Source organism: Psittacula echo (genome assembly GCF_963264785.1).
Source record: "Psittacula echo genome assembly, chromosome: 10".
NCBI lineage: Eukaryota > Metazoa > Chordata > Aves > Psittaciformes > Psittacidae > Psittacula > Psittacula echo.
This window is the reverse complement of record NC_137741.1, coordinates 11,996,422-12,010,680: the sequence shown is the minus strand read 5'-3', so window position 1 is coordinate 12,010,680 and position 14,259 is coordinate 11,996,422. Positions and strand designations below refer to the sequence as shown.

The 14,259-nt window shown below is 37.8% G+C and overlaps 1 protein-coding gene across 11 annotated transcripts in view; it reads right to left on the bottom strand.

Annotated features, from left to right (window-relative positions):
- The window catches only part of SPPL2A (signal peptide peptidase like 2A), a 59,333-nt gene that overhangs the window by 35,370 nt on the left and 9,704 nt on the right, over nucleotides 1–14,259 (bottom strand). For 6 of the 11 annotated variants that reach the window (XR_013957727.1, XR_013957729.1, XR_013957730.1 and 3 more), the window contains exons 5-15: nucleotides 11,943–12,076; nucleotides 9,697–9,848; nucleotides 8,326–8,422; nucleotides 6,887–6,988; nucleotides 5,912–5,993; nucleotides 5,565–5,639; nucleotides 4,817–4,873; nucleotides 4,608–4,661; nucleotides 4,092–4,191; nucleotides 3,181–3,258; nucleotides 2,650–2,810 (exon numbers count right to left, since the gene is read on the bottom strand). Coding sequence is in view for 6 of the 11 variants with exons in the window: in XM_080626120.1 (XP_080482246.1) it covers nucleotides 2,650–2,810; nucleotides 3,181–3,258; nucleotides 4,092–4,191; nucleotides 4,608–4,661; nucleotides 4,817–4,873; nucleotides 5,565–5,639; nucleotides 5,912–5,993; nucleotides 6,887–6,988; nucleotides 8,326–8,422; nucleotides 9,697–9,848; nucleotides 11,943–12,076 (1,092 nt within the window). In the remaining 5 variants the exon portion in view is untranslated. Of the gene's footprint in view, nucleotides 1–526; nucleotides 561–2,649; nucleotides 2,811–3,180; nucleotides 3,259–4,091; nucleotides 4,192–4,607; nucleotides 4,662–4,816; nucleotides 4,874–5,564; nucleotides 5,640–5,911; nucleotides 5,994–6,886; nucleotides 6,989–8,325; nucleotides 8,423–9,696; nucleotides 9,849–11,942; nucleotides 12,077–14,259 lie in introns of all 11 variants that reach the window. The other 5 variants (XR_013957728.1, XM_080626122.1, XM_080626123.1 and 2 more) reach the window with 3 other exon arrangements.

Below are 14,259 nucleotides of genomic sequence, written 5' to 3'. Positions count from 1 at the left end.
AGACAGCACGGGACCAGTGTATTGTTGACTAGTAAGATGACAGAAGGACTGTAGACATGACACTAAAGACAATTCATAATGCTGAACATTGTAACAGAGGACAACAAACTTGTGATGAGCACAAAGCAGGTTTTCATGTCAATGCAGTGGCACAGAAAAATTAGGTGAAGGACTTCCATATAGGTAGAGGAACTAAATCCAATTCTACATATTCGAAGACACTCCTAGGGATTTGGGAAATTATACAGTAGAGAGGCATACAAAGCCTGCCTTCAGGGTTAGGAATCATGGTTCCATTGGTACTTAAGTTTTCCTATATTCCTTTCAAGAAAGAAAGAAAAAACCCAAACACCTAAGCACAAAACATGATTTATAGCTTGTCTTCATTGCTACCCTATTCTATTTAATTATTCAGAAAAAAAATTAAAAGATAAGACAGACTCAAAGAAAAAGATGAAGTAGAGGGGAAAAAAAGAAACCATAAGATGATTAATAAAGTTTCATTAAAAGAAGGCTATAATCACACCTTGTAGCAAAGGCGTCCTGGAGGAGTCCGATACCTAAATAAAATTCATTCCATTATTAAAATCATACACAACAAAAAACAGAAAACCCCAAAACTCAAAAAAGCTAACTAATGGTCTATAAACAAACAGCAGCATTCATGAAGTTTAGTCACCTGATACACTGTACATGCTCTTGTACCCCTATTCTTAGGATGCTTTGCTCTAAGAAGTCTGCAAGGTTGCTCTGTTTCCATGAGGACAAAGCAAACCTCTCTTGAAGTCTGGCCACCCTTATCAATGGGGCAGCTCTGCTCCAGTCCAAATGACCCTTGTAGGAAAAAATACAGTCCCCTTTCTGTATCTTTCTCCTCAGAATGAGCAATGAAAGCTGGAGATTTCAACCCCGGGGCTGTGTGCGTGGTTGGTTTGGGGATAGTTTTTTTGCATGTTTTTGTGTAAGTTCGGTAAGGACAGTTCAAAATTCAGCTTCATGTGAGGAGAAAGATCAACACTGCAGCATTCTGAGAGTGCAACTTGAATAACACCCTCTGGAAAAAAATAATGTAGAAAATGTTCTTCAGAAAGTTACAGAAAAATAGGAGTCAGTAAAGTTACACAGAGGTGTTCAACCACAAACAAGTCTAACTCGGGGGTTGTGGAGTGGGGGATCTCTCTGGCACATTTTAAGTTGTGCCAGAAATGAAGCCATCTGACCTCAAAACAAGCTGAAGTTCAGATTAGTTTTAATCCTTCAAGAAACCAGTTGAAAAGACATGGAAATAACTACTATGGCAACATAATTCTTCCAAGTATGAGTTTTCCTATGAGAAGTGCAAGAAATTTTTCTCTCTAAAGGGTGTTGCCAAATCTGCTCAGGCCAATCTTACTCGGAACTCAACGGAGAAAAATAAACTGCAAAGCTTTTCTCCATCCCCCAACAGACCCAGAGTTACTGGGCTTCCTATATGTAATACTGTTTTAGAATAGCAGTCACCAATTTCCGTATAAAGGCATGGTAAGTCAAATTCATTCTGACCTACAGAGAAACATTCCTGTTTGCTGGATCTAAAAAAGGAAGAGTTGGTTCTATAGACAAAAAGACAAGCTATGTAGTTCAAGCTGAAGGCCTCCTGAGTAATTCTATACCTAGCCAACCTCCAGCTGAAGCAGGTGTAGAGTACTAGTCAGATCAACAAAAGGTAGTTTTGATAATACTGTAATACTGATAATACTATAGAAGCTGCACGCCTGCAGTTCTACATTTACAAGAATTATCACCACCTTGACTTAAACCTTGCAATATTGAATTTGAAAAGGCAGGAGCCAACCCACCTCCCCTGGCAACAGACTAACCATTCTCTGAGCTGAGTTCCACACAACCTAGATACAGGTGATCGTTTCTGAATTCAAACAATATTGGACTTTAGGTCTCAAGCAAGATCTAGAGTAACCTCAAGACTGGTCTGTCTTGTGATACATGCCAGCTCACAAGAGCTACTGGCACACTCTGTTACCACAGCAAGTCAAATCAGGGGGAACATGCACATGTCAACAGGCAGAGGCAGACAGCTGGTGGGATTCAAGGACTGCAATTCCTGGGTAACGTTAGAGATAACCAAAGGGGTAATGCAGAATACCCATGGCAGTATGCACACCACTGTGACAGAGAACAGTTCTGTAACCACCCAGCTATTTTGTTGCTGAATGCTTCATGTAATCCTGATTATGCCAGAAAGTTTCTAAAATTGTAGTTGATCACCAACTTAATTTAACTGTCTCTTAATGCAGTACTAGTGCAGATTGGAATCTGCATGCTTAGTTCAGTGACTCATGTTATACCACATCAAGATGACAGTTGAGGAATGTTAAAACATGAAAAAAACCACCCAACAACATTCCAAAGAAAATAAAACAGGACAAATTACTTTCTCTCTGAGTACTGAACCAGTTATTTATCTCCCTCAAGCTTTGTTCTGCCTTGTCAACTACTAGACTAAGATTTTCTAAGCATAAAGACTATTTTTCCTTATTAGTTCCAGAAGATAACGTGAAGACTAGCAAAAAATGGATTACTTGCAATATATTACAAAGCACTTCTAGAAGCATACACTCAAAGGAATTAACTACAACATATTCAGCCTACCTGGTAACTGCTTCCTTTCCAGAATTTCTTCATTTCTTTGCGCCTCCAAGCAACAAATGAGCTAGTGAGGAGTGTACATGGGACAAGATAGAGAAGGGCCGGTTGTCCCATCTTCATTAATGCCAAAACAACAAAGGTCAGCACCATACCAATGGCATAAGCTATAAAAAGATATTTATATGCACATTATCAAGAACAGGTGATTTTTTTTAAATTAAATAATTAATTTAGTAAGCCAGATATATTATTTAAGTAACATCTTTATTAATATAATTGAAAAAAAGGTGGACAATAGGTTGCTCTGTATTTGCAAGCTTTCTTTAAGCAACTGACTACCATAAAGAATGCTCACCTTAAATATAGGCAGGCACATTAAAGACATCATAAAAAGATTCTTGACAACACTGAACCTTTACCTGAAGAAAACTATCTGGTTATGCCATTTATGAAAAGAAAAGAAAAAAAACAAACCAAAAAAACCCAAAAAAACCTAGTATGAAGATTCAACATTGCTGAAATATCACAAGTTACCTATTGTACAGGAAATGTAGTATACAGAAGATGAACTTGTCTGAACATCAAATCTTCGACAGTAGGCAACCAGAAGCCCTTGAAGGGAAAAACAAAACAAAAGATTAATGACATATTTAGCCATGATTATTTTTTCTCCCCAATCTTCCTCCAGATCAAAGCAGCACAAAAAGAATTTATGTTAAGACACCCCATTACTGTATGTTATCTTCTTCCCATTTATTTCTGGAAAGCCAAGAACCCATTTAAGAAATTCTACAGCAAGTCTTGAAAATCAAAACCACAATGAGCCAAGTGAGCTTGGTATTAAAAGGTTTTGGGGGTTTTTTTAGCAAGCTAAATACATTGTGCTATTTTCACTTTGTTAATACAGAGGAGTAACAACTTAGTTCTAATACTTCAACAGGATTTTAATGCTCACTTTTTTACAATCAGCAATTTTGCCTGCACACTGTTCACACATGGTGCTTTGTGCCTGACTTCGTTCGCTCAAGACTCCAACTATGGCAAAACTCAGCTCTGCTGAGAAAGATAGAAAAATCTGATAATATATTTTCCGTTACCTCACCTCCAATTAGGTAGTCTAGGATACAGAAATACTATGAAGTCACAGAAGAGTTGCTTTCTGTGAGATTTCAGTGAGATTTAATTAATACTGACAACTGCATTTATTGGTGGGACTTGTATTTACACAACACAGTGTAAAAGAAAAGCAAACCCCCTTCACTATGTAAGTGTTCTGTAACATACTAAGCTGTCTTACATTGTGGCTTTTGTTGTATTCTGCATAACAGATCAAGCCAAACTGCTGCATCCGATTTAGTTGTTGGATAAACTGAAATGTAAGTCAGTTGAAAATCAAACCCAAAATATTTAATCGTAATTTACAATTGCCAAAAACATTTGCTCACCTGGTACAATAATGTCTCCAAAACCCAGCAATGAAAATGGCATGTCACACAGTGTTGATGCAGAGAATCCAAGTCTAGGCACTCTAATAACCACAGGTAACTGTAAAACAGTATTTCAGAAGCCGACATAAATCTAATCTAAAGCATCCTGGTGTTTTGGAGGTTTTTTTGATTGTTTGCTTAAATTAATAAACAGTTTAATTAATTTATTGTTAATCCAGAACTTCAAAATAGGTAGAACCTGAAGTAAAACCAGAAACCAGCATAGAGAGTAGATAAATCTTAAGGCAGCAGGTAAGCTGGAAATTCAGATTTACAAATAATATGAACACACAAAAATAAAATTAAAGCATCAAACCATATAATGGGAATTACAAATCTGGATTATTACCCTAGCTAAAGAATCAATGATATCCAGGCCTTGAAGAGAAATTTGGACAGTCAGGTTTTCCCCAAAAGAATAGTCTTTTCAGAGGGAATAATTTAAAAATCCAGTATCTGAAATACAATCCTTACTTTCTCATGGGGAGCTGAGCGTTCAGTAGGGACTTCCACCAAGTTTCCATCATTCTAGGATCAAACCCAAGTCAACAGGTATTTAATACTTAAAAGAAAATAGCAGAAGCTGGCTATATTTTGTGAGAAAGTAATGCTGAAAAGCACACTAAGAATCAGCTACGCAGTGTCAGTATTTTTGTTGCACATACTAAAACAACTGTTCATACCTTTTCACTGTTTCCAAAAGGCCCAGCTGCAACTTCAACCATTATACTTGCCCCATTCTGAAATTAAGGTTATTTTTTGAAAGTTAGTGGCTTAATATATCAAAATATTCATACTACATTAAAAAAACCCTGCGTGTACCTCATTTTAGAATCCAGGACTGGAAAAATCCTGAACATCCAAAGGAATGTACTAGTATTGAACAGTATCATGCAGTATAGTTTTGCACTGAAAACACATATTACAGCCTAAAATAACCATTCTAAAAAACCCCACAAATAAATCCACAAGATGTAGCTGGAAGTTAAGATCAAAATGTGCCACCTTTTTCTGCCATGAGCTTTCTGCTTCAAAATAAAAGGTACACTTGCTACAGTTCACACTACACTGCAAAGGAGCAATGCAGAGAGTAATAGAGCATGTTTCAATATATGGGTGTTGAAAGCAAAAGCAGGAAGAAAACTATAGGACAGTAATTTCTCATCATTGTGCTGTCACACAATTGGGGACAGCTTATTTTTGGCCAAGTAATTGCTGAAAACCTAAGTAATTTAACAGAATTTATGGCACATACACAAGCGTTATGCTCAACAGCCCATACAAGATGAAAGTTTAGGCCACTGCTGCCTCAAACAAAGAAAAGGAAGTCAGGATGCCTGCATTGAGAATACTGAAAATACTAATCTGTTTGACAAAAATACTGCCCCAGTGACAGCATTTTTTGTTTTAAAGATAAATTCACAGACATACCTTTGTGATAAATGGTGTTATGAAGACAAAAAACACATCATATAGAAGGAGAAGGCCCAGAAGTATCACACAGGACTGGAAAAAAAACAAAGTAGAAAATATTGCCATAGGTTTTCAAGGACTGCACAGCTAGATTCTGGTACCACTGCACTATGTTGCTATGTTAAAAAAAAAGGAAGAACCAACCCCTACCTCTCCTTGTTTTTATCCTGGCATTACATATAGAACAGGATTAATTTATATTAAATACGTTAAAGATTTTCTTCAGTGTTGAAAACCTACCTCCTGGTACTAAACTTAGATTCATGGCATTAGAATACTTCTTTAAGGTAAGCAACTTGCAGTACCTTGAAGTTCGGCATCTTCAGTGTTTTAATAAAGTTTAGGCAGAAAGCAACTCCCAAAATGTCTTGCAAAATCCAAGCCCACCTAAAAACAAGGACATATTTTTACACATTGTTCAAACTACTGCTGGCCTCTAAGTGCAATAATGGTTTTAGGTTTTGCTGTAATGTATATTCTGCACCATATGATGTTGTGCTCAGCATATAAAGCTGATTGAAGGAGGAAGGATATTTGGAGTAATGGCATTTGTCTTCCAAAGTAACCATTACACATGATGGAGCCCTGCTGTCCTAGAGATGGCTGAACATCTGCCTGACAATGGGAAGTGGTGAATGAACTCCTTGTTTTGCTTTGCTGCATGTGCAGCTTTTGCTTTACCTATTAAACTGTCTTAACCTCAACTCTTGAGTTTTCTCACTTTTACCATTCCAGTTCTCTTCCCCATCCCCAGAGGGAACTGTGTGAGTGGCTGGCTGGAGCTTAGTTGCTAGCTGGGATTAAACCAGGACACTTCATCAGCATACTACAAAGAAAATGAGTTGAACAGAGGCCACAACAGGGCTTTGGTGTTCACTTGTATGATGGCTCACTTGATTGGAAGCCCTACTTAATATCTGACTCAAGATGCTACTTCGGATTGTACTACAATATTTGTGTATTTATGGTCCTCTGCTTCCACAGGAAGCACAGGTCCTACAGTCCCTAGGCTATTTTTGCACTTTTTTCTTCATTAACAATCAAGTTAGTTCTTCCTCATCTTTATAATTTTTTTAACTCCAAATTACCACACAGTTCATTTGTATAGCTTTGTTCTCTATTACTCCCATGCTCGTTAAGCTTCATAAATACATTTATTACTTTTTTGAAATCAGCACTGAGTATAGACAGATGCTATGCTCCAGGATTAGTTATATGATGGGAAGTTCATTAATGACAATTATTCATATTACTCTTTTAAGTCAGAATGCACCACTTACCTATCTTCATTTCGAAACACTGCCCAGATGACAGCTGCTGCTATGCAGAATGCAGCAAGAAAAATAAGCCTCACTTCAATGCTTTTGTTGCAACATGCAATCCTAAAAGAAAATAATTAAATTAAAAAAGAAAGCCTGCAACAGCCAAAACATATGTCTGTGCTATCATGGGTCCTTAAGCTGACAAGGTGTTCTCACCTTGAGAGCTTCTACTTTGCCTATTTGTTCTATCCAGACTCAGGTGGCATTATACTTGCAACTGCAGTATCAGTCCTTCTCTGGGCTGCATTTAAAACATGCCCAAAGACAAATCAAATTGGGCTTTGACAGCCAGTCCTCATTTTAGCAAACACATCCAGGGAAGGTGGCAAGCAGATGAATTTATTTAATCTATGTCATTTAACAACTATGCCAACAGAACTATGTCAGTGAGGGACAGACATCATAATTCCAGAAAGGGGGGTAGGGTGGTGAAAATCAATTTTAGGACACACAATCCAAGATTAAAAATGGAGTAACTATGTACTGCAAAATTGTGAGCCAGTATCTGTTTCCACTGCCTACTCAATTTTCTGGGGTAGTTCTTGAACTGATACTGACAGAAGAAATGCCTGTCCTACAGCTTACACAAAACCCGCTGTCTTTTCTACCTGATCTCTGCCTTCGATGGGCTACTGGATCACCTGGCACTAATATCCTGTACTAAGTAACATGCAAACACAATCTTAGGCTTCTAAGCTTATAAGCATTGCTCTTTTGGGGGAAAGAACTATTTGTTGCATTAAATGTCAGGGGGGTTTTTAAATGTGAAAATACAGAGGAGGAAAATATTCCCATACTCACTAATACCTGCAGGATACTTAACTCAGAGTAGTAAGGCAAGGCTATCTGCACACTGATAACACAACCTGAGTTACAACTGTAACCACTAACACAGAGGACATGAGCAATGTGTTGCCTTCACTAGAAAGTTAAAACTTAATCTGTACTGTATCTGTGACAGACCAACATAAAAGAAAACAAAACCTCTATTGCCTATAGCACAGTACTTGCCTGAAACAGGGCCAAGTGTGCAGGATTCTCCCTTACAGAGTTCCTTGATGAACAAAGTGAGCACACCTGAGTAAGCATACCGAAGGGAGCACAAGCTGAGCTCAGATGGCCAAGCAGAGCCTTTTAAGTTTGCTTACAGCAATGCTTGCAAATAAAACTAATGCAGCAAATGTCCCACAATACTATTTTAACTATTAAATATGCTACAAATACCTTTAATATCTATTAAAGGAGCTTGTAATTTTGTTTTTTAACAATCCCACACACTAAACCATTTAGGAAACCATTTGTCAAACTGCTCTTGTGTTTTCACACTACCTTGAGTAGCAACCAGAACATACCCCAAAGAAACCTTCCATTTATAATAACTGAAAGGTGTACAATACCTGCACTGCCCAAATGGTATTTCTCCTATTAATGCCGCAAGACAGTTGTATAGACTCATTGCAGATGCCAAGCAGAAGACTGATATTATAACATACACTAAATAAAAAGAATGGAAGATGGGAATCAGTGACAAAATACAATAGGAACGAAACCAAACAAGAATCAAATACAACAGTGTACATTTGATATAAACAGCTAGCAGCTTATGTTAACAGTTATAGCACTGCTCAATACAGTCACTGGAGACTACACCAGCTGATTACGGAAAATGCTAAATTCTGATTGTCTCTGCCATGACAAGAGCTCTCATTAAGCAAAGACCTGAGGTTTGAAAGTTTTTAATTGACTCCCGCCCTTTTTTTTTTTTAATTTATTTTTCTTCCCTTTTATTTAAGAAGAAATAAGTCACCTGTTACTGCTTTCACATACTTTTATTTGGTTTTAGCCAAATAAAACCAAAGTGCTATTTTACAACTACCTGCTTTCCCAATTTCTGGTAATACTTTCCACTTCAGATTTTCCCTTTCAGTACTTTGTCTGCTTATGCCTAAAGATTTTAATATCCCCAAGATCTGACTGATAATTTAGGTGGCATTTTAAGATACTAAACACCCCATTCCTTCCAAAAATTTGTATGTAGTTAGGAACCACCTGGCTAGGAGAAAACCCTGTAAATTTCATGTTCTAACTTTTAGTATATTGTGTATTTTAACTTATGGTAAGCACCCTCAAACATTTATAAACAGTAAGACAGTTGTTTGCTAGTTGCTTTGGGGTTTTGTTGCTGTTGGTTTGGGGGGGGGGTTTATTGCTAGTGAAGGTCTGACTAAAAGCAATTCTGATACCTATAAAGAGATTATTGAAAAAAAAAAAAAATCAATCAACAGTTTGGAAACTATATTTTAGTAGAATTGCATCATTCAAGAACTTAGCTTATTACCAGCATGATTGCGTTTATTCTATTATGGCGATGCCATTTCCCCTGTACTTAACTAGGGCACCACAACCACAAACTCAATGTCAATGTAGCAATACCGAACAAAAGTTTTCACTCTAAACACCACTAAGCTATCATTGCCACCCTTCCAAGAACATCAACATACATCATATACTTTCTTTACTAGTCACTGGCACCTCTACTCCACATTACTTTATTCAGAATAAGCACTGTCAAGGAAAACTTTGTAAGAGAATAGAAGAAAGCTTCTCTCTAAGTAGCAGCTACATCTTTTCAACCCTCGACTCATACATGGAGAGAACAATTACAAAATTATACTAATTTCCATTTAGAAATCAAGCTTTTTAGACTCAGACACCTAGTAAGATCATGCAGAAGAACAAGTCAAATGAGATCATTCATTGCTTCTTACCTAACCATTTGTAGAAGAAATACAGCAAGACCAGCATAACACAGCAGATGACAACAAACAAGATAACTGTTACAGGGGTGAAAGTAACATTTTCTTCCTTCTTTTGTCTTGTTTCTCTCTCTCCAGGACTTGCTACTGCTTTCAAATTCTCACTGTTTTACAAGAATGACAAATATTTACCTTAGATGACAGGTTACGAAAAAGTCTTACTATAACCAGAACTGTTGTTACAAAGCATTTAGGTTGACACAGCATTTCAGGCTAATCCTTCATACCATTATTAGACTTTATTAAACGAACAAAAAAATGGTATTGTTTGAGTTTCACTCCATTTTTTAATGGAGATACGCACTTTTAACCTAGCACAGATCACCAGGAAAAAATTCTTAACTGCCTTCCTTTCCAGTTGTGTGGTGATTGCCAACTAAGGATTACACCCAGCCAAACCCTCAATCTACATGAGGAGAAGTAGTCAGATATCAAAACTTTTCAACTCCTTTTCAGGATGCACACACTCAACTCTATTAGCGTATCATCTCCGACTACAAAATTTCTTGGGCTAAATATAGTCAATCTGATAAATATGTCTACAATAAATGGAAATCATGGGTATTACACACTGTTTTAAAACCTCCACAATAGGCATTAAGTGTCTGCAAAACCCATTCATGTCAGCAGAATGAAGCTAGTTAAGTACTAGTTCTTTTACCTTTGCACCTTATAATTAGAGAGTACGTAAAAGACGGGGTGTAATTGGGGATTTGCACTGGGAGTAAGATTTCTGTGCATACATACTCCATAATTATACCTCACCATGCAAAATAAGGAGACTTAAATTGTTGTGTTTATTCTTTGAGCCGATAGCCCTTCCACTCTTCAGTTCAGACACTAGTGCAACTTGCCCATCAGATAGCATGCTCCTGACAAATCCTAGAACCTACCTACAAAACGCCCAATTCAGCACTGAAACAGCTACCTTCAAAAGGGAAAACTCCCCCAGGAGTAAGGCACTTTGTTAGATGAATCATTTTCTCAGAGGACACACTTTGAATAAGCATTTTTTTGTTTTTAAAAAAGCTCACTCTAGATGTTTGAAAGTGCATTCTAACAAGTTTCATATAATTACATGTAGGTATTTTTCAGTATGGGAGACAGCATCACATTTTGTTATTTTAGCATTCAGTGCAGGCACACCCTGTAGCACTGCAGGGTAAGAAAAGCAGCATAATCAGATCCAACCTTTAAAAAGAGAAACACACCCACCCCTCCTTCTACTTCTTTAATATCTCTAAAATCACTAATTTGCATAACTAGTGGGAAAGAGGAAGATGTAGTTATCACATACAATTCTCACCCTGTTGTTCTGGGCAGCAAAGCACTGGAACACCACTGAGAATGGGAAACCCTTGGTAGCAACACACTCTGGCCCATTACATGCATGCAGTCACCCAAGAAATACTGCAGAGTAACACCATGCCCTTAAAGGCCAACTGTATCTAGTGAAACCCCAGACAGCTGTGTGCATGGAGTGTGCTTCACTTCAATGAACAAAGCTGCACACCCCTCAAGCATGGTGCAGAAACCCCCGTAACTCCTCATTTCTCTGCATTTGCCACATGCTACACTTCTACTCCCCCTCCTTCCCTGCACAGGAACTGCTGCTGCCTCCCTGTCCCAGCCTAGAACTGCTATTGCCCCTGGCTCTGTTGCTCTACCAGATAACAGGAAGCTGAAGCAGATAAGCCCAGTTGGACTTTAACTATCTGGAGCCACCCAAACACAACCAAACCACATTCCCCAATGCTCCTAGTGATAGAAGTGAGGTGCCGAGACATCCCAGAAGGTGCTGCACAGCCAGCTGGGATGAAGCAGTTGTAAGGATCCCTGAAAATTTAGACACTACATGCAATTCAAGGTATCATTAAAATATCTACTTTCTATCGTGGATATTGCAATATTATGTTAATTATAGGATATTTGGTAATTTGTCAAAATGTTAACTCATTCCTCCTCCCAAGAGTTGCATTATCCCTCAGGAACTTTCACAATCTACTACTAAGGTTCCTTAAAGACCTCTGGTGATTTTTCAGATGTTGCAGTGCTCAAGCGTTTCATGACAAAGCAGCTCATCAGGCCTAGATTTTCTAATTTGTTAACTACCAACATAATTACTCACTGAACGTAGTGACAGTTTCCACAAAATTTGTAGTCCACATAATTTAAGCAGTTTCATTTAACAAACTTACAGTTCTGCTACTCCACTCCAGTAGCCTCCTAGTGCCACTGTAAACACGGCAATTAGGAAGATGACAACCATACTGTAATCAAACTCTGGCAAAGGTGGTGAATACAGGGTCACATTAACTTCATTTCCAAGTGTCTGAAAAACAACACGCAAGTTGGTTTGTAAGGACAATAAAGAAATCATATGGCTTATTTTCAACAAGATGCACAGCATGAGTTCTTCCTCTTAATATATAAAATGCTGAAAGCAAATTTTCAACATACTGCACAAGACAGCTTATATATTTGCCCTGGTCATTGTAAAAAAGCAATGCTTTCCATGCTACCTTTCAGGATGGTCAGGTTTGAAAACAACATTACTACTACTGTGGAAACATGGATATCACACAACAAAATAGTACTTCTTTTCATTCTTTTGACACTTCTGAGTAGTTGTGCCTCTAGCCCAAATGCTTCTCATCCCTAAAATATACCAAATACTATCAAAGATGTCTGCTCTGCAGGAAAGCATATCCAAGTCAATCAACTTGAAACGCAAACTCACAGGTCTGCTGAGATATCAGCAGAGGTTCACCTTTACCTCTTGAAACCACAAAAGTCACAGTTCAGATACAGGCACAATGCTTCAGACAGGACACAGTGAAAACTCAAGGTGGCAGAAAGTTACTTATTAACAGCTTTACACAAGCATGATTTGAGATGGATTCAAAAGAAAAGAGAGCAATTTCACGCTGCTTCAAAAATTTAAGACCCAATTAAAAAGTCAGCTGAAGGACACTGGAGATGGGAAAGCATGCAGAGATATAACTGATACCAAATTGTACCAAAATCTTGAAAGCAAAACTAAGATGCTTTCATTTAACTGAAAGGTGACATATAAAAAACAAAGAAAGAATGATAATTTGAGAGGAAATGGAAAGTGGTAGGGAAGAAAGGCTTGTTGTTGTAGTCAAAGTACATCAAAGCATCTAAAGCAATCGTGCAGTGAAAACAGTCTTTCGAGATGCAGCAGAAGAACAGATTTGTTAACAGCCTGTATGTGGGATAAATGCAGAGAGCAGATGAACATGCCAGGCAGGTTTGGCTACAGGAAGATCAAACTGGCAGTGGAGAGACTGAATGGGAAGCTGAGCAGTGTAGTGGAATACACTGGCCATATGTGAAGAAAGCAGATTTATTTCAGTATCCGAATTGTCTAATTACAGATATTAACCTTACAGCAGGCTAAAGAAGTCAGAATCATTCCTTTGCCTGAAGTTCTGGAAGTTCAGAAAACAAGAAAGATTAAATTCTAGTGAAACATTGCAGTTGTATGAAGTGGAAAATAACATTAAAGGGAAAAAACCCTATTCAAATTACAGCATCCTGTATGTAAAAAAAGAAACAAACCAAAACCCCAAACAAAACAAAACACAGACACAAAAAAAGCACCAACCTCCCTTCCCCCAGAAACCTGAAGGCTTATACATTTTTAGTATTTGATTCCAACATGTCTTAATACAGTTTTTCATTTAAGTTTCATAAGCCTTATAAAATATAATTCACATTAGAATCTAGCATGATTGTTTCCTTTTGTTCCTACTACTCTGCTCTTCACTAAGAACTTGCAAAGTCTCAACTTTCACCACAAGGAGCACTAGAATCAAGTACATCGGGTCAGTTAACAACTCTGCAAGAAAGCTAGTCACTTACTAGAAGGTTGGTAACACTCTGCAATTGCTATCAGGACTCATACCTGATTCAAATGTTGAAAGCTAACAGAGATGAAGTCTTGTAAGAAAAAGTAGAGAGAATGCTTACACAAAGTAGCAACCCTCAGACTGGTGCTGTCTCTCTTCTAAATAAAAGGAGAAAACTGGAAGCCTTGGAAAGAGTTAAAACAGACATAAAACTGTAATGGAAAGAGTACAATGGCTGCCAGCTTCTTAGCAGCATGTATCATTCAAAACAACAGCTGCCAGTGACATGACAGAAGGCTTTGGAAAAAACTCCATCAGAACTAGGGAAGGATCACTTGTGGTCCATGCTGTGTTCCTCATTACTTTTACAAAGGCAGTCTCGTTATAAGACAAAACCAAATTCTTTGACTGAACAGCAGTATGAGACACCACGTGGCACACTAATCTACTAGTGAAGGTGTGTTGGTGAATTACTCCAGCTATACAGAAGTGATTTTGCATGACACTACTCCAAGCACCACTAAGCAGTAACACGGTACAGAGAAGATTCAGAACAAATTAGGGATCTAACCTTGCCCTAGGTCCCTTCATGTTAGTAGGGCATATCTTAAAACCACTCAACTAAACAAACAACACTTGT